The following is a 21,407-nucleotide window of genomic DNA, read 5'->3' as shown; positions in this document are numbered from 1 at the left end:
CTCAAACCCTGCTGATATGACACCATAAGCGAGACAGGGTTAAACGCCATCCCCCACAGTGGAACCCTCGCTTTGCGGAGAGAAAAGCAGGAGAATGACAAACTGACCAAGTAACGGGGGTGGGGGGGCGGGGGGGGGAGTGGGGAAAGAGAGAGTGTGAACGAGAGAGTGTGAACGAGAGAGTGTGAACGAGAGAGTGTGAACGAGAGAGTGAGTGAGGGAGTGAGGGAGTGAGTGAGGGAGAGAGTGAGTGAGGGAGAGTGTGAAGGAGAGTGTGAGTTAGAGCTTAAGGGAGAGTATGAGAGGGAGAAAGAGTGTGAGAGTGATATAGTGAGACAGAGAGCAAGATAGAGCGTGATAGAGAGCGAGACAAAATGTCTGGATGGTCAATTTCATTGTTCCGGAGCCAAGGGAGCTCAGCAACAACAATCGAAAATAGTAAAAGCCATTTTCTGTTCTGGAGCCCACTGCAGCTACTTCAGGCACCAGCTCCGTACTGTCCACAGGGCAGTGCACAAACCTCCAGAGGCAGAGAACATCACCCAAAGACATGGTTTTGTTCCCTGACTCAGGCTGGGTTGGAGGGGTGGGGGGGGGGTAGAGAACTGCTGCCAGTGGCCAACGTAAACAACTACCCCACGTTCCCTGGCACTGGATCTGCAAGATGGAGCGCAAGTAGTCTCGTGGAGTAGAAAGTGGGTGGACGAAGGCGGGATGTGCTCAGTTGTTTTGTCGTTGCTCACAGTCAGCGAAGCCGCCTCACAGCGTAAACATACGATGCACAACACGTCACAGTGGAGCCGATTCACAATGTACAACCATAACATGCATTTATATAGCGCCTATAAGGTACTAAAACGTCCCAAGGCACTTCTCAGGAATGATTATCAAATAACGTTTGACACCGAGCCACATAAGGAGATATTAGGGCAGGTGACCAAAAGCTTGGTCAAAGAGGTAGGTTTTAAGGAGCATCTTAAAGGAGGAGAGAGAGGTAGAGAGGTGGAGAGGTTTAGGGAGGGAATTCCAGAGTTTAGGGCACGGCCGCCAATGGTGGAGTGATTAAAATCGGGGATGCGCAAGAGGCCAGGATTAGAGGAGCGCAGAGATCTCGGAGGCTTCTAGGACTGGAGGGGGTTACAGAGATAATGTAAATAGGGGTATTAAGCAAGCTGATGCCAGGGAGGCCCAGATGAAACTCCTGACTTCGTGGTCTAACTGAACATTTCAGTCGCGGGCCGGGTGCAAGCTGTATATGGGTTTTCACTGGCATCAATGAAGTCTCAGTGTGTTAAGCAAACTGGACCGGGAAAGGGAAAATGTTATTTTACTTCACATCTTGTGGAAGGTTAGCACCAGCCGCCTTAACCATCCTCCCAGAAAAGATATGCAGCACATCCTGAAAGAATGGAAAGTTCTGTTACGGCTGCTGCCTTTTACATCATCGGCTGCTGGCAACATTCCCTCACCTAACCACAGCCTGCTTCCTGCAAAGCTTTCCATCAACAGTAGGTACTGTTAGAGCGGCCAGCTTTTCATTCAGCCCTGCCTGGGAGCTGAAAACAATTGATTCTTTGTTCTAACACACTTGTGGATGTTTGACTGTTATCTGAAGATCATCCTACTTTTTTTAGTGTGTGCGTTTGCGCTGCCCTGTGCCTCGTGCATTATATATTTAATCAGTGTTCATTGGGGTGCCAACTAACAATAGCATTCTGTTTGAAAAGTATGTCAGGATTTTCAGGACTGAACAATTTCTCATATGTGGGGTGGGGGGGTTGCAGCTCAGGCTCAAAGTTGCTCGTTCTGTTGAGTTCAGTGACAACGCAACAAATCCTTAATTACTAACACGAAACGTTAGACTGAGACTCTCTTCAATTACGGATATCAGCAACGATGGAGATGGGGAAGACAGGTTCGGCCCTGCATTCGGCCGCCAAACCTTTCCTGCATGGCCGATTTCAGGAAAGTGTGCTCCCAAAGGGGGTCCTCAGCCTCCAGGAGCACGCATCGGAAAAATCACCAGTGCACTCACACTTACAACCCTCCGTCCATTATCTGCAGGACACCTGTGATTTCCTGATATGCACTCTTGGCGAGTGAGCTCCTCGTTAATCCTATGAGGTCATCGAATCAGGCCCCTTTCAAGGGAATGATCGTGAAAACTACATGAGAAATGGACTGACTAAGTTGCATTCTACAGCCTTGTATTACAAGGTGGATTTATATATATACACAGTACTTCATCAGGTCAATATGGAGTTTCAGTTGCAACTTTCAAAATATTAGGTTTCAAAAGAAAATAGTGCTCCTCCATAACATCAATAATTATTAAGGAACCAAATTAAAACATTTATTTTCAATACAATCCGAGTGTAAGAGAGACTTGCACTGTGGCACCACATCTTCAGAATCAAAACATTTCTGAAAATTGAATGCATTTTCCTTTCATTTCTATACAAAATAAAGGAAAGAACTTGCATTTATATAGCGCCTTTCCCGACCTCAGGACTTTACAGCCAATGAAGTACTTTTGAAGTGCAGTCACTGTTGTAATGCAGGAAACGCAGCAGCCAATTTGCGCACAGCAAGGTCCCACAAACAGCAATGAGATAATGACCAGATAATCTGTTTCAGTGATATTGGTTGAGGGATAAATGCTGGCCAGGACACCGGGAGAACTCCCCTGCTCTTCTTCGAATTGTGCCATGGGATCGTTTACTGCCACCTGAGAGGGCAGTCAGGGCCTCGGTTTAAAGTCTCATCTGAAAGACGGCATCTCCAACAACACAGCACTCCCTCAGTACTGCACTGGAGTGTCAGCCTAATTTATGTGCTCAAGTCTTTGGAGTGGAACTTGAACCCATGACCTCCTGACTCAGAGGTGAGAGTGCTACCAACTGAGCCACGGCTGACACTTAAAATATACAAAATAATCCCAGTTTACACACTTCTTTTTGTTTTCTACAAAGAAAAACCTAACTAGGAAGAAGAATAACTTTGACAGGAGGCATTTAAGGCACCTCATGGAACAGCAGGATATAAGTTTAGCTTATTAAAAATAAATAGTTGAATTGACAGCCGTTGTAATGCTGAAGTAAAGAGATTATTACCACATTACTCTGTAACTGGAATAAAAAGTGCTTAAACAGCCTGTAGCCCGACAGACTTGGTTTGTTTTGATATCTAAATTGTTTTTATTTGTTTTGGTTTAATTTCTACCCCTTTCAGCTGTACAACCCAATCAACACTTCAGCCCCTCTTTTGTTGGCGAGTGTAGTATAACTGTTATCAGCTTGCGGCCAAATGGAAGAGAGACAATGGGCCAACAGGTATGGGAGCTGACGGAGAGGAGAGATCGAGGGGAAGGCCAGCCTGATTACGATGACTGACTGACTGACTGATCGGCCAACTGACTGAGTGCCTTAAAGCTGCTCTGAAGTCTCATGCGAGGGCGTGGGGTTTGAAAATGTAAATGCTATCGAAAAGACTTATAATCAATATATTGTACGACTAGGGTTGTCTACTCTCTTTTGACGTTATCACATATGAACATCCAAAAATGATGGACAGGTCCATCCAGCCTGTCCCATACAGTCGTGATGCCTTATGTGATGCTGAATAAAAGACACTCCCCCACCTACTGGAGCCATGTAATCTCCCAGAGAGGCGAAAAACCAGGTACAAAACAAGGCCAATTAGGGGGGGGGGGGGGGGAATATCTGGAAAATTCCTCTCTGACCCCATTAGATGATCAAAATTAGTCCAGGGGACCGCACTGACCCCAATTTGTTACAGGGTGCCTTGCCTCTTGTACAAGGTGATCTCCTGGAGGTTTCACCATGAGCCAGAGTTAGGTTTGATTGCGATCGTAAAGTGAGGCAGCACTGGCTTTACGGTAGCATCGTTAGTCACAGCACCAGAATGCCAGAAAGATGGCCAAGAGATGGCAAGTGCGAATTGCCTTGACATTTCAAACGCCGGTTGGACTGTAGAGTCTCCTAAAATGTATGACACCAACAAGTCTCTAATTAACAAGATAAATCTGATTCACCAATCAATGTTCATTTTGAGAATGCCCTACGATTTTCTTCCGGGTTGCTCACAGCAGCAGTCGGGAGATTAATTCCTGGAGACTCCAGGACAATCGGGACAGTTGGCAACTGATTTTCCTTCTATTTTTTAAACACTAAAACTTTAACAAGAAACATGACTGGAAATTTCCTCGGACCTACTCCCACTTTGCTCCTGTAAGTTCGACGGAAATGTGGTAGAAACCCAGTTTGCGGCAAAATTACAGGCAGGAGGGTGAGCAACTCTGATGAGATTCCCAGCTCATTGGCAATAAATCGGGGAGCCTTGACAACACTATTTTATCCTTTGTAAACAATTTTACAACACCAAGTTATAGTCCAGCAATTTTATTTTAAATTCACAAGCTTTCGGAGGCTTCCTCCTTCCTCAGGTAAACTCCAGCTGAACATGACAATACCACATTCCCTTCTATCACTATGTATGATATGGGTCAGAAGAAACGGTCCGTTCTGATGAAGGGTCTAATGTCTAAACGTTAAAATGCCTCACCACAGGTGCTGACTGATCTGCCGAGTGTTTCCAACATTTTCTGTTTTTGCTTCAGATTTCCAGCATATGCAGTTTTTTTAACTTTTTGTTCAGAATCTGTTGACCTGGGGGATCTATGTCAACAGTGAAAGACTCCTTTTATTGCAGATTAATGCATCATGGCTGATAGAAGGGAATGTGGTATTGTCATGTTCAGCTGGAGTTAAGAGATTTACTCTAAAACAGCTTTAACAACTATAATTTGGGAAGTTAAAAGTCCAAATGCAAAATTGCACAATGTTTTTTAATGTAAGTTATCAGGCTGAGAGCTCAGTGTCAGGATAAAATAGTGTTGTCAACGCTCCCCGATTTATTGCCAATGAGCTGGGAATCTCATCAGAGTTGCTCACCCTCCTGCCTGTAATTTTGCCGCAAACTGGGTTTCTACCACATTTCCGTCGAACTTACAGGAGCAAAGTGGGAGTAGATCCGAGGAAATTTCCAGTCATGTTTCTTGTTAAAGTTTTAGCGTTTAAAAAATAGAAGGAAAATCAGTGAGCGGGGGACAGGGGTAGGACCCCAGAAAATCCAGGTTAATTTAGAAAAAATATGAAAATAAGTAAAAAGTCACTGGTTTTATTTTGGACATCGCAATAACTCTAAAAAAACATGCAAAGGATTTTAAAGAAATAAAAAGGTACAGTTCAGCTAAATCACAACACACTATTAGTTAGACAGTTCATGGACATCATTTTTATCTCATCTTCCAAAATTCTATAGACTTTGGAACAGTTCCTACAGATTGGAGGGTGGCCACTATTTAAAAAAGGAGGGAGAGAAAAAACAGGGAATTACAGACCAGTTAGCCTAACATCAGTAGTGGGGAAAATGCTAGAGTCTATTATAAAGGATGTGATAACAGAACACTTGGAAGGCATTAACGGGATTGGACAAAGTCAGCATGGGTTTATGAAAGGGAAATCATGCTTAACAAATCTACTGGAGTTTTTTGAGGAGGTAACTAGTAGAGTAGATAGGGGAGAACCAGTGGGTGTGGTGTATTTGGATTTTCAGAAGGCTTTTGATAAGGTCCCACACAAGAGGTCAGTGTGCAAAATTAAAGCACATGGGATTGGGGGGAATATACTGGCATGGATTGAGAATTGGTTGACAGACAGGAAACAGAGAGTAGGACTAAACGGGTCTTTTTCCGGGTGGCAGGCAGTGGCCAGTGGGGTACCGCAGGGATCAGTGCTTGGGCCCCAGCTATTCACAATATATATCAATGATTTAGATGAGGGAACTGAATGTAACATTTCCAAGTTTGCAGACGACACAAAGCTGGGGTGGAATGTGAGCTGTGAGGAGGATGCAAAGAGGCTCCAATGTGATTTAGACAATTTGGGTGAGTGGGCAAGAACGTGGCAGATGCAGCATAACGTGGATAAATGTGAGGTTATCCACTTTGGTTGTAAAAACAGAAAGACAGATTATTATCTGAATGGTGATAGATTGGGAAAAGGGGAGGTGCAACGAGACCTGGGTGTCCCTGTACACCAGTCACTGAAAGCGAGCATTCAGGTGCAGCAAGCAGTTAGGAAGGCGAATGGTATGTTGGCCTTCATTGCAAGAGGATTTGAGTACAGGAACAGGGATGTCTTACTGCAGTTGTAGAGGGCCTTGGTGAGACCACATCTGGAGTACTGTGTGCAATTTTGGTCTCCTTATCTGAGGAAGGATATCCTTGCCATGGAGGGAGAGCAACGAAGGTTTACCAGACTGATTCCTGGGATGGCAGGACTGACGTATGAGGAGAGATTGGGTCGACTAGGCCTATATTCACTAGAGTTTAGAAGAATGAGAGGTGACCTCATCGAAACATATAAAATTCTAATAGGACTATACAGTCTAGATGCAGGGAGGATGTTCCCAATGGATGGGGAATCCATAACCAGGGGTCACAGTCTCAGGATACGGGGTCGGCCATTTAGGACCAAGATGAGGAGAAATTTCTTCACTCAGAGGGTGGTGAACCCGTGGAATTCTCTACCACAGAAGGCAGTGGAGGCCAAGTCATTAAATATATTCAAGAAGGAGATAGATATATTTCTTAATGCTAAAGGGATCAAGGGATATGGGGAAAAAGCAGGAACAGGGTACTGAGTTAGACGATCAGCCATGATCATTTTGAATGGCGGAGCAGGCCCGAAGGGCCGAATGGCCTACTCTTGCTCCTATTTTCTATGTTTCTATGTTTAGATGGCTCATCATTAAACTCTCACTTAAAGCTTAGATAAGTTTTCTTCAAAATTAGAAGTAAAACTGATGCTTCGGATGAGGCTTAGAGCAGAATGGAAAGGTTGATTCTGGGCCTCGAGACTGTTACGTTATCAGATGATATAGGACATCCAATCTCTCTAATCTCCTCCAGCCCTACAACCTTCCGAGATCTCTGTGCGCCTCTAATTCTTGCCTCTTGCGCATCCCTGATTTTCATCATTCCACCATTGGCGGCCGTGCCTTCAGCTGCCTAAGCCCTAAGCTCTGGAGTTCACTCCCTAAGCCTCTCCACCTCTCTCTCCTCCTTGAAGTCGCTCCTTGAAACCTACCTCTTTAGCCAAGCTTTTGTGGCTCGGTGTCAAATTTTGTCTGATAACACTTCTGTGAAGCGCCTTGGGATGTTTTCATTATGTTAAAGGCGCCATATAAATGCAACAGAACCATTTTGGTTGTCATGGGCCCTTCCTCAATTTAGAGGGAGATGAATAACCAGGGGTAAACACCAACTATGAGAAAGTTAAAAAATTCCGCAATATTTCTCCCTGATATCTATGCGTAATTTAGCAAAACTCCAGGATATCTGTCCAACATTATACAACTTTGACATATAAATGACATCCTTTGGTCCCTTGAGGACTGGATCCACAGTGCTCATTGGAATGTTCGATCATCTATGTCTGCATTTATCCTTGTAACATTCAACCAACTTGAGATTTGAAAAATCCATCAACACAGCATTGGCTGTTAATGATGGGGCTGTGAAGGAAGAGAATTCCTTCAATCTCCAGTCTTTCTTGTAGCTCATCGTGGTTTCTAGCTCTGCAAACACAGGTTAGGGTTAAATATCCCGCTGGCACTGACTTTCTCTGTCCCTCTCAATAGTTAAAAAACAATGTTATTTCCTTAATTTCAAACAAGCAAGTCTCTCCTCACAAATGGTGGGTTGAAATTATGTTGTGCAATCTTATTATTGAACATATTTATGACTTTTCAATGAGTTCTGAAATTCCTCTAACTGTTATTTTAACAAAGGCATTTACCCATTTAAAATAACGACACACTGTCCAAAGCACAATTGTAATAATATTTTGAATTTTATAAGACGGCAGCATTTTTGCGCCAACCCCATACCATTCATCTTTATTCAGCCGAGTAAAAATAAATATATTTTTTAAAAACACATTAAATAAGCATTTTTAATTTAAAGCTATGAACTGAAGTATCACCAAGAAATAAATCTAATCCCACTCATCACATCATTGTAAATAAAACGTGTGCATCCTTTAAATGCATTACTCAAGCAATAGTGTCCTTTTCCTATTGACAAATCTAGGTGAAGGGACAAGGTCCATTGTGTGGGTCGAAAAGACTAATGCTAAGACAATCTCAATCATATTACTTCATTCATATCTTATTTACAGTGCCAAACAGGAGGTAGGTCACCGGACAGCGGGTGAGGGGGGCAGGGGGCGTGAGGGGGAAGTTCCCATTCTCCATTATAAAACCATTTCAAATTTTGACCATTCAGGTTTAATTTTCCAAATGGAGAACTATTGCTAGATTAGAGACCCAGCAAGCTCTGTAAATAAGTCTTTGATGTCAAATTATCATGGCAGGCTGGTCTACCTCCCTGTTCTTTTCTCAAAGGCCCTTCGAGTAAATTTAACAGGCCCTACTTTAAGTGCCTGCAGTAAAGCAAGTGTAATTTTAGTGTAACAATTATTTATGGCGATACCCCCACTACAACTAGAATTTCCACCAGTTAATTGACCTCAAAACCCCAATGATTCTCATTAAAAGAGGGAAAAAACAGCATTGGCAGATCAGGTAATGGTACAAGCAAGGAAAGGATATCAGAGAACATAGGCAGTCTTTAAAAATGAAAAAAATAGGAGTCAAATATTCATCACTAGCCAAATTCACAAATTACCATTGCCAATTAATATGAGCCAACAGCACAATTACCTTAATGTAGCCAGCAGTACCCATCTGTTCAAAATGCCCACGGCAAAGGTGCCAACTTGGGGAACAACTGCTCCCCACTGTTAATAATAGGGAAGCAGTTGTCCCCTACACCTTGGGCGCTGTTCTAAATATGGATATTACAAATGATACTTGCATCTGATCCACTTTAAAAAGTCTCTTTGTGATTGAGTTTCTGCACAGTTGGAACAGAAAAATGTGTTTACAGCAGAGGCTGTAGTACTAACAGCTGAACACTTCTCCTTTGTTGAAATGTAAGTTAGTGAAATGATCTACTCAGACTTATCAATGAAGACAGGTGAAAGATGATCTAAAAGAAGTAATCTAGGACTGTTCTTAATTCTTCTTTTTGAAAAAAAAGTCAGATTGCGCTAAAATTTGATTTACTTTCCTCTATTACCAGGTGTCAAGGAGTCTAAATGGGAAGGTGCAAGGGTCACCAAGAAGAGGCTTGTTTCCTGAACCGTCAATGCTCTGATCTGCGTCTATTCGCAAGGCGTTTGTCAAGGGCAGTCTTCAAAGGGGCTGCTTTTATATCGAAGGGATAGAATCATAGAATCTTACTGCACAGAAGGCGGCCATTCGGACCATTGTGAAAGAACTATCCAATTAGTCCCACTTCCCCCGCTCTTTCCCCATAGCCCTGGAAAAGAGACCCATATAATCCATGGAGCCTCTTGTGGTTTTCAATCTTCAATTCACCTGGTCTTTACGAGGAGTGTGGAACATGAATTCCATTAGCAATCTTCTCATGTAAATCGCCATCAGAGATTCGTGTTAGCAAGAAAGTGCTGAGAAGGAGCCAGAGACGACATGAAGAAACATTTTTTTACACAGAGAGTTGTTATGATCTGGAATACACTGCCTGAAAGGGTGGTGGAAGCAGATTCAATAGTAACTTTCAAAAGTGAATTGGATAATTACTTGAAGGGAAAAAAATTTCAGGGCTGTGGGGAAAGAGTAGGGGAATGGGACTAATTGGATAGCTCTTTCAAAGAGCCAGCACAGGAACAATGGACCGAATGGCCTCCTCCTGTGGTGCACTTATTATGATACTATGAAGGGACTATAAGAAATAAGTTTCTGAAAAGCGTGCATTCCCATGTGGATTGTTCTATTTTAATTATTGCACTGTTTAGTATCTATGTATTTTTGCCTCTATTTGTTGTTTATCTGTAAATAAATCTGAACAAGTAGTTTGCCTGAATGCAGAAGCCTGGTAGCCTTCTTTCTGAGGTGATGGGAGAATTTGTTAGGCACCCACACCCTCCAGTATGCTACTTACTGCAATTTGGGGTTAATTGTTAGACTTGGGCTACGCTAATGCCTGAAAACAGAGGCACAACGTTTGGTCCAAAAAGTTTTCAGTCTGCTTATCGAAGCTGTAGTCTAGCCGTGAACGGGAAATGGCTGAACTGGAACAATTATTAACACGAGAATACTTTCATTGTGTACCTCATCGTGTCAAAGCATTCCACATAATGAATTACTTTTGAATTGCAATGGCTGCTGCTGTTTAGGCAAACAGAACACAATTATGTACATAATAAAAACAGAAAACGCTGGAGATGCTCAGCCAGTGAGGCAGCATCTGTGGCGAAAGAAAGAGTTAACGTTTCAGGTCGAAGACCTTTCATCAGAACTGGAAGATGTTAAAGAGTTAAAGTTTTTCAACAAGTACAGAGCCAGGGAAAGGGGGGGAGGGAGGGAAGGGGAGGAAAGAACAAAAGGGAAGGTCTGTGATAGGGTAGAGGGCACAAGCGATTAAATGACAAAAGGGATGATGGTGCAAGGCAAGGAGGGTGGTAATAGGACAGGTTAAGAAACAAAAGATTGGTCTCGAGTAGCTGTAAATGGCAGCAGCAGAACCATTACCAGCACTAGCTGACCGAAAAAATGGGAGCAGTGTTTATGATCTGAAGTTATTGAAATCAATGTTGAGTCCAGAAGGTTGTAAAGTGTCTAAACGAAAGATGAGGTGCTGTTCCTCGAGCTTACGTTGAGCTTCATTGGAACAGTACTGTTCCAATGAAGATCATAACCACTGCTCCCATTTTTTCGGTCAGCTAGTGCTGGAAATGGTTCTGCTGCTGCCATTTACAGCTACTCCTGATCAATCTTTTGTTTCTTAACCTGTCCCATTACCACCTTCCTTGCCTTGCACCATAATCCCTTTTGTCATTTAATCACTTGTGCCCTCTACCCTATCGCAGACCTTCCCTTTTGTCCTTTCATCCCCTCCCCTCCCTCCGCTCCCCCCCCCTTTCCCTGGCTCTGTACTTGCTTAAAAACTTTAATTCTTTTAACACCTGCCAGTTCTGATGAAAGGTCTTCGACCTGAATCGTTAACTCTGTTTCTTTCTCCACCGATGCTGCCTGACTAGCTGAATTTTTCCAGCATTTTCTGTATTTATTTCAGATTAACAGCATCCGCAGTATTTTGCTTATAATCATTAAAATCCCTAATTCATTTGTGAATGTGAGGGAGCCAGGTCTGTGGTTGGTACAAAAGTGCATCAATATCAATTTAACTCTCAGCACTGACATTAGAGAATTGCTTGGCCTTTCCAGAAACACACGTTTCTACTCAAATTATTTTCCAAAATAAAATGGAACATAGGAATTTCTAGACAATGAAAGACCAAGGTCCATCTGGTTCGCCTTCTACCATCCTGGTTATCACATGATAACAACAACAATGTGCATCTACATAGCGCCTTTAATGTAGTAAAGAGCGCTACCAATTGAGGAAGAGTGCTACCAACTGAGCCAAACTAACACTCAGCAGAGTTTCACAGATGACCCCATTCCTGTTCTCATTCAACGTTCAAATATCCTGACATTTTTCCTGAGCAGTAAGGCTTGTGACACTTCTTTACCATCATTACTGATTGGAGGGCGGGGGGGAGGGGTGGAGATAAATTAGTACGAAGTTGCATATTTTCTCCACTTCTTTCTTGAGAGTACTGACTGGTGCTGGGATAGTCACATGATGCCAACGGCCCTCTACCACATTCAGGTGGCCATTCTTCATGTTGCCCAGATAGTAAGTGTGAGCGGACTGGTCAACAGACAGAATGTTCAGGTTATTTGTCAGATAGTGAAAGTCAATGGATTATTTGACTATGGAGGGCATCACTGCAGAGCTCAACCCTGTTGAAATATATACGCTTTTCAGCTGGGCTCTTGCGAGAGTGATTAGAAGCAAGATCCTTGGCTGCTATTTCCTCACAATTACATTAAAATATTGAGGCCATTTGTAATATCCCTACCACTGCCCTGACTGAGGTCAGCAAAAGGAGCACAGACGGGGATCGAACCTCCAACTTTCTGGTCTGTATGGCTCCGTAGCAAACAAGGCAATGTGGTTACCCACACATCCCTTGGCATGTTTTCAGTTCGGCATGAAATTCCCTCCATGGCAACTCGGCTTTTGCTCGTGTCAACTTTTAGGTAAGTTCAGTTTTTATTTTATCAAATCTCTTTATGGATGCGAACTAATGGATTCTGTGAACATTTGTTGGCCCTACCTATGTTTAAAGTGAAAAGGAACAACAGATTTAAATAAGCTCTTTTTGTAAATCTTGACACTTACATGTCATTTTAGTACATATCAGGCATATTACATTTCTTTTAAACGTTCATAAGGTATCGTGTTTCCAAAGCTGGTGCTGAAAGAAATTTCTTCATTCAGCCTTGAGCACCAACCAGGTGCTCTTTTGGGAAAGGGTTTATGCCTAAAGCACAGGCTAAGCAAAAGAGTTATATTCGAGCACTCAGCCTCAGAACGGCGGTGAGAATGGGCTTGCTGCACTGCCTGTCTCTGGAGTGTTCTTTAATTTGCTAATTTTCTCACTCTTTTATCTGCCTACTCTTCTGAAGGCTTTGATACTTTCAGGGGTATGGTTCCATGGGCACTGACAGCCTATATTTTGCACAGCTGGCCATTCTTTATATGTGAGCTCGGGTGGTGAGGGTGTTCAGGCTATTCAGCTGAACAGCAACAATGAAGACACAGCTCAACCTTTTTTGTGTCTCCATGTTGCACCAAATTATCAGAATCACAGTATGTTACAGCACAGAATCAGGCCATTCAGCCCATCCAGTCTGCATTGTTTTTTTCCATGAGTGACCTAGTCTAAAATCCACTCTCCTGTTTGCTTCTAAGGGTTCTTCTCCTTAGAGCAGAGAAGGTTGCGAAGATATTTGATAGAAGTGTTCAAAATCATGAAGGGCTTAGATAATGTAAATAAAGAGAAACTGTTCCCATTGCCGGATGGGTTGAGAACCAGAGGACACAGATTTAAGGTGATTGGCAAAAGAACCAAAGGCAACAAGAGGAAAAACGTTTCTGCGCAGCGAGTAGTTATGATCTGGAATGCGCTACCTGAAAGGAAGGTGGACGCAGATTCAGTCGTGGCTTTCAAAAAGGAATTGGATAAATACTTGAAGGGAAAAAAAATTGCAGGGCTACGGGGAAAGAGCGAGGGAACGGGACGAACTGGATTGCACTTACAAAGAGCCACCACGGACTCGATGGGCCGAATGGCCTCCTTCTGTGCTGTAACCATTCTATGATTCTATAAAATGTAATATTCCTTTTTTCAAGCAACTATCGAATTCCCTTATAAAACAGCTTTTGGACTCTGCCTCAACAACAGTTTGTGGCAGAGAATTCTACATTCTAATCTGCAATAATAATTTTTTTTCTAACATCCCCTTTAATTCTTTTTGTGACCATCTTTGGCAAAAGAACCAGTGGGGAGACATGAACATACGAACATACGAAATTGACGGGCAGAAAAAGACCAGCTGGACCATCAAGCCTGCCCCACACCATGATGGCTGGAGCATCATGACTAAACACTTCTTCCCTCCATGCCCCCGGCCCCCCCCCCCCACCACCACCCTACGCAGCCAGATATGGAGAAATGTTTTTTTACGCAGCGAGTTGTGATGATCTGGAATGCACTGCCTGAAAGGGCGGTGGAAGCAGATTCAATAATAACTTTCAAAAGGGAATTGGATAAATACTTGAAAAGGAACAAAATTTACAGGGCAAAGGGGAAAGAGCAGGGAGTGGGACTAATTGGATAGCTCTTTCAAAGAGCTGGCACAGGCACGATGGGCCGAATGGCCTCCTTCTGTGCTGAAAGATTCTATGATCTTAAACTTTTGCCCTCTCATTACAATCTTACCATCAGGTGAAACAACTGATCGCTATTTACCTTATCCTAACCCTTCAAAATCTTGACGCTCTCTATCAGGTCACTCCTTAAACTCTTACTGTCGGTGAAAAAAAGCCCTAACGTCTCAATTCTCTCTTCATAATTATATCTCCTCATCCTAGTGAGCCTCCACTATGTCTGTTCCATTGCTTTTCTATCCTTCCTATAATGGGTTGCCGAAACTGAAGACAATGCTCCAACTGTAGCCTAAGGTCTTCTACAAATCCAATATTGCCTTCTTGTTTTTGAATTCAATGCCTCTAGATACTAAAGCAAAGATTTAATTTGCCTTTTTGTAACCTTATCTAGCTGTCCTGCCGTCTTTTAATGACCAGTAGTGCTCTACGCCATTTAAAACGTTACCATTTAAGATGCAATTCCTTTCCCTATTGTTATTTTCCAATATTTTACTTCACATATTTCTACATCTGCCCATCTTGCTAACCTATCTATCCTCTCCTGCAGTCTTTTACAATTTGCCATACCCCCACCCTCCTAAATTAGCTTCATCAGCAAATTTCAATATGGTTCCATCGATTCCCAAATCCACACCATTTACACAAATACTGAAGCGCCACCAACACTGGTCCCTGTGAGACACTGCTCACTACACCGCCTCATTCCAAGAAACTTCATTTTAGCCCCTCTCTTTGATTTCTGACTTCCAAGTATCTATCCACCTACATTCCCTTTAATTTCATGTGCCATTATTTGAGCCACGAGTCTCTTATGTGGTACCTTATAAAATGCTTTTTGAAAATCCATATAAACCATAACCACTCCACTTGCTTTATTAATCAAAGATTTTTAAAAGATTGGTCAAGCATGAGTGCCCTTTAGAAATCCGTACAGAACAACCCTAATTAACTTAAGTTTCTGCAAGTGCTTAGTAATCCCTTATTACAGACTGGTAGTTTACAAACTGAAGTAAGACTAGTGGCCAATAATTCCCTTCCTCTCCCATCGTCTTTTTTTTTGGAAGAGTACGATCACATCTGCTGTCCTCCCGTTCTCTGGCACAATTTTTCTTCCCACAAAATTTTGGAAATTATAATCAGAGCCTCTTTCTATATCTTCCCTGCTAGCTCTGGATATAAATTCAAGATATATTCAGAGCGGAGATCGATAGATTTTTGTACCCCAGGGGAACCAAGGGATCGGGCAGGAAAGTGGAGTTGAGGTCAAAGATCAGCCATGATCTTAGTGAATGGCAGAGAAGGCTGGAAGGGGCCTGTGGCCTACTCCTGCTCCTATTTCCTATGTTCTTATGTTCTTAAATCATCAGGCCATGGTGATTTGTCGACCTGAAGTTTGAGTAAGTTTTTTAGGCACACCTCTCATTGCTTTATACCCACCTCTGGTGGTTCTCCTATTTCAATATCCACCACCCCTGTGAATCCAATACTATTTCTTCCATTTCTTCACTCTCCAATACAAGCTTGCCTCTTCATCTTCTAGCAGCCTTACCCCTACCTTGACTATCCTCTTACTACTAATACGCCAAGAGAAAGTTTTTTTTATTACCTTTTTTGCTTTTTGCCAATTTTCTCTCATACTTCCCCAGTGATTTTCCTTTTTGTGGTATTCCTATATTTTTCCTGACTTTCTTTTGTATTATCCGCACTAAATGATTCATCTTTCAGTTTCAAATTTTGATCTACTCTCCCTATTCGTCCATAGAAGGCCAGCATTCGACGCACTGCCTTTTTTCCCTCATTTGACCATACTTTATTTGTACCCTTTCTGTCTCCTGTTTAACTATTTCCCATGGCTGATCTACAGTGCTACTTGCCAATTGTCCCTTCCATTTAATTTGGGTGAGGTCCCTTTTCAGCTCACTATTACTTGCTCTTTTCCTTGTTCTCGACTTGTCTTTTATCTGTGCCATTCTTGCACTGAACCTAATTACACTGTGGTCGCTGCTCCCCAAATGTTTCCCTACCTTTAGACCACTCACTTGCTCATTACCCAGAACCAAGTCAAGTAATGCTTCATTCCTCGGTGGAGCAGCAAGATCTTGACTGAGTCCTACACACAAAGCAAAATACATCCCCTGGATCATCAAAAGGATTTTTCCTATTCCACTCTGCTGTTGAATAATTAAAATCTCTCACAATTATATTTCTGTGGTTTATACACACCCACTTACTAGTCCCCCCTCCCCTTTAAATCTGCCGTCATCACCTCCCTCTTCAAAAACCCCACTCTTGACCCCTCTATCCTTGCAAACTACCGCCCCATCTCCAACCTCCCTTTCCTCTCCAAAGCTGAGGTCGAAGATCAGCCATGATCTTATTGAATGGCGCAGCAGGCTCAAGGGGCCGTATGATCTACTCCTGCTCCTATTTCTTATGTAAAGTCCTTGAACGTGTAGTCACCTTTCAAACTCGTGTCCATCTTTCCATGTTTGAATCCCTCCAATCAGGTTTCCGCCCCTGCCACAGTACTGAAACGGCCCTTATCAAAGTCACAAATGACATCCTATGTGACTGCGACCATGGTAAACTATCCCTCCTCATCCTTCTTGACCTGACTGCAGCCTCTGACACGGTTGACCACACCATCCTCCTCCAATGCTTCTCCTCCGCTGTTCAGCTGGGTGGGACTGCGCTCACCTGGTTCCATTCTTATCCATCCAGTCGTAGCCAGAGAATCACCTGCAATGACTTCTCTTCCCACTCCTGCACCGTTACCTCTGGAGTCCCACAAGGATCTATCTTGGCCCCCTCCTATTTCTCATTTGCATGCTGCCCCTCGGTGACATCATCCGAAAACACGTCAGGTTCCACAATAACGCTGACGACACCCAGTTCTACCTCATCACCATCTCCCTCGACCCCTCCACTGTCTTGGATTTGTCACACCACTAGTCGATATCCAGTACTGGATGAGCAAAAATTTCCTCCAACTAAATATTGGGAAGACCGAAGCCATTGTCCTCGGTCCTCGCCACAACCTCCGTTCCCTAGCCACTGACTCCATCCCTTTCCCTGGCCACTGCCTGGGGCTGAACCAGACCGTTCGTAACCTTGGCGATCTATTTGACCCTGAGATGACCTTCCGACCACATGTCTGCTCCATCACGAAGACCGCCTACTTCCACTTCTGTAACATCGACCGTCTCTGTCCCTGCCTCAGCTCATCCTTGTTTTCAAATCCCTCCACGGCCTCGCCCTTCCCTATCTCTGTAACCCCCTCCAGCCCTACAACCCTCAGAGATCTCTGCACTCCTCCAATTCTGGCCTCTTGTGCATCCCTGATTTTAATCGCTCCATCATTGGCGTCATGCCTTCAGCTGACTGGGCCGGGTGTAAAATGGACGCAAAGCATATCAATTTAGCAGTGGGATGGCCCACGCCCAATCTGCGCCTATTATCTGGCGTCCCAGACAGACACCAAAAAAACAGGCATTCCGGGTGGCCAACTAAATCAGGCGTTAGGCCCCTAATTTACATATTTAATGCCTGTTGAAGGACTCCTTTTCAAAATTAGTCAATGATGAGCAGGTCAAATGTCAGGCCTGGCTTTTTTTTTAAAAAGCCCTTCCTGTTGAGCCAGGAGGAGCAGGAGTGCTCCCCCGGACTCCACAAATATCACGTTGCGCCCCCCCCCCCCCCCACGTAGCCCGTTCCAGCCCCCCCACCCCAGACTTATCCAGGGGTTGGCTGCTAAAGTTGCAGCGGCCCGAGATTGCAGCTGGCGTCCGCAGCTCACCGGTCTAATGTAAATAAGACCAGTGGGCCGGCACTGTGCAATTTCTGCCCCAGGGTCTTAGTAGTAGAAATATATTCCAGTCTCAGCACTCACATCCCTCATTCTGATAAGTAAAAAAAGTGCATGTTTTTGAAAAATATTAAAATTAACATCTGCAACATTCCCAATTGAAAAGAACCAAGGCTGATTTAAATGACTCCAGAATGGCCATTTTGAAAAGCCACTGATTGTTTGGAGGAAAAGTTTGGTTGTAATCTCATGAGACATTTTTAAAGTTAGTGAGATGGCAAATCAAAATGCAAAAAACAGACAATGTTAAATCAAACCCCTTCTAAGAGTAAGGAGGAAATTAAATTTCACTAAAATAATGACTACAGTTTTCTGGCAGTCGTGCTTAAATATTATAAATCACAAATGTGATTTCCAGAAAGCAGGTGACTAATCACTTCTACAACTCTTCAATATAATCGCTAATGCATTCCCCAGAAGTTATTGTTTGAATACCAGCATGTCCAGTACTGCAACCCTAGGTACTACACAGAAGAGTTAGAAACTAGCACAGTCGATCATATCACAAAATGAGAAAGAGGGAAAGTTGACACTAAAAAGGATAGACAATTTGTGCTTAAAGTTTTGTCATATATTATATACCCAAATATGCAATCCATTGATAACTTTGAATGCTTTTTCTCATGTTATGGTAGTCCCTTGCATATGGAACATATCAAGGTCTTCATTCACTCTTGCAAAACCAAGGGCTAAAAGAAATCGTACATTTAAAAAAGGCTCAGTTTGGAAGTGAGAAAATATATACCTCAAAACATAATTTTTACAAGGACAGATGAATATCACACTTACTCTTGTAATGTCTCCACACCTTTCTCCTTGTACTGCAACTCTTGTTTCATCTGTGCCAGCTCCCTTTTCAATCTGGAAACCTAACAACAAAGCAAATCAATTCCAATAAATGCAGCCAGATCTGGACAGCTAACAGTAACTAGTCGCTTTAATTCAGACTACAGGAATTGAACATAATCCATTAGACTGACGGGCAAATCGTGCCAACTGTTCCAGTCGGGGTTGGTTAGCATTTAGCCAATGGCATGATGTAGCATAACAACATGGATTTCATTCCTTGCTCGTAGTGGCAAAAAACAGCCAAAACCGTGCAGCAAAGACCCTTTGCTGCCTTCATTTAAAAAAAAGTGAAATTAGACCAATCTGAGTAAGTGAAACCCATCTTTCTGGTAGGTTTTATTTACTCCAAATTTCATAAAAGTCAAGCTTCTGCCAATACAGATGCTGGCAGACTTCAAACTGAAGTTGGGAGTGGCAAAGTAACATGGTCACTGGCACCTGGCCCACTTCACCGCCAACAAGCAGTTTATATTAAAAAATTATGTATTGTTTCTTTTGGCATAGCTGACAAAAAAAAATTGGTGCACAGTATGTCAGGCTATGTGCAACTTGACTTTTCCTCATGTGTAACTTCACTTTTCCAAACTCCTTGTTCAAATTACACCATAAGGAGCAAAAAGTAAAGGGAGTGTGGTAGAAAATAACCTGAAGAATGGATGTTGGGGGGAGTGGGGGGGGGGGGGGAAGGCAATTGATGGCTAGTTTTAAAAAATATATCTATTTATTTTATTTAAGAAAAATGTACCAGTGATGCGGAAAAGGAAGCAGCAGTTATAATAATAATTCAGAAAAATCAAAATCAAACTAGAATTACAACTCAGCTGGCAAACTGTACAACTCAATAAGGAGGGAAAAAGGTTTATGACTCCTGGGAACTTAGCCAGTATGATTGAATTAGGAATAAAAAGGTACGTGGTTCCCTCTGCAATTATATATTACAAGCATGTATAGAGATTCCTTTACTTCAACAAATGGCAATGTTTCATATCAGTCTGAGAATGTAATTCAGAGACATTCCCTTAACAATTAGTCTCTGACAATGTATTAATTAGCCAACCAGTTTGAGCATTGAAAGTCGGGAGTTGTGTTAGCATAGGCTTGAGCAGCAGTGTAGAATATTGCCTTTAAAGCTTAGCACAGTTATCCCTTTTCATTCAATCTTGGATTGCATATAACCCTACAAGAAGTTGAAAATGAGAACTTTATTCCCTCAATGGTAAACTGCCAATTTCAACAGGCCCATCTGTGGGGGCACGGAGTTTAAAGAAAAAAAAATGTTTTCTGATAGTGGGGGCAGGAGGGGGGCAGAATGAGGGTCAGCTCAGGCAGATCCTGCACACTTTTAAACAGCATTGGCAAAGCCTGGGAGCAGGCCTGCCCAATTGTCCACTCAAGCCACCGAAGGGTGTTAGATTGGGAGGGATGAAAATAATTGGGAGAAGACAATAAATTATGCTTAAAATCTTCTGCCAGATCCATTAAACCACAAAGAAATCTGTGCATTTCCCTTGTGGCAACATTACAGTTCTCATGCTTGCAACATCGTATATTTATTCAGGATGGTGCAATGGTTCTTGAACAGTCAAATTTCCATAGATTTTATTAAACGATATATTTGCTGATTTGTGAAAGCAAAGTATGAAATCAGGATAAAACCCCAAATTTAAATTGCAGATTTTCATAAGAACATAATGGTGTAATCTACACAGCTATGAAGCATCAGAACGAATTACCCATAGAAACTAAAAGTCAATTTTAATTGCACTGAGGTTGCAGACATTTAAATGGCAGTTCTACAACGTGGTTTCAGGGCCCAATTAACGTGATATTGTAAACATAACTTGGGAGACAGGCTCAGATCCGACTCTCCCATGCATTAAAGACAAGTGACGTGAGGCCCACTCCTGAAGACCATTTCACTTTGCTTGGACTTGGCATCAGGTATACTATAACTCCAGTTCAGCATGAAGTCAGGTTTGCAAGTTGCTTAGGCCTTCTGTTGTACGTCATGTACTTTATATACTTTAGTTATAAGAGTCGTTTTAATGTTATGTCAATGAGGATGCAGCCTGCGATGTAACAACTAAAAATAGTGAAGTGAAGCTCTATACGTTTGTGTCACTGTTTCCCATCATGGTACGGAAACTGCAGTATACCTTCTGTCTTGCCGGCTGAGTTTCAGACCAGTAGGGTAATACCCTCGCAATCCAAATTCAGCCAGTCTGATGAGCTCCAAGATTATTCTGGGTTGGATACAATAAGGGTTACAACTCAGCCCGTTAGATCCGGTACTTCACACTAAGTGCATAGAAACAATAAGGCCTAGAAATTCAATTGCACCCGAAACACTGAAGCACTTACCAGGAGGTCACATGAAAGTTATCATGGAAGTCTTGTACAAATTGCAAGTGTTACTACAAAGAACTGGTAAATCTATGATACATTTATTATTTTGAAAATATATGTTATAAGTGTAGTGTTTTGAACTAGCCAATTTTCTGGTTTCTTTTAAATCAGGGGTAAATCAGACTGTCACTCTCTGTTAATCTTACTTCTTAATAAAACTGATTTGTAGTTTTTAGCCTGAGATATATGGTGTTATCAGTGTCATTTGTCTATCAGTCAAAGAGAACAGGAGCATACAATGGTACACCATACTTTTTCCATTGTGTGGAGTTCATAAATAGAAAAAGTTCATTATTCATACGGCAGTATGTTATT

At 42.5% G+C, this 21,407-nt stretch overlaps 1 protein-coding gene across 1 annotated transcript in view; it reads right to left on the bottom strand.

Moving 5' to 3' along the window:
• The window catches only part of wwc3 (WWC family member 3), a 227,917-nt gene that overhangs the window by 86,489 nt on the left and 120,021 nt on the right, over window positions 1-21,407 (bottom strand). The window contains exon 5 of the mRNA XM_067992638.1: window positions 18,627-18,706. Within this exon, the coding sequence (XP_067848739.1) occupies window positions 18,627-18,706 (80 nt within the window). The remainder of the gene's footprint in view (window positions 1-18,626; window positions 18,707-21,407) is intronic.

The sequence above is a fragment of the Heptranchias perlo genome, chromosome 11 (assembly GCF_035084215.1).
Source record: "Heptranchias perlo isolate sHepPer1 chromosome 11, sHepPer1.hap1, whole genome shotgun sequence".
Classification (NCBI taxonomy): domain Eukaryota; kingdom Metazoa; phylum Chordata; class Chondrichthyes; order Hexanchiformes; family Hexanchidae; genus Heptranchias; species Heptranchias perlo.
Note: the sequence above shows the minus strand (reverse complement) of the source record. Positions and strands in the feature narration are given on the sequence as shown.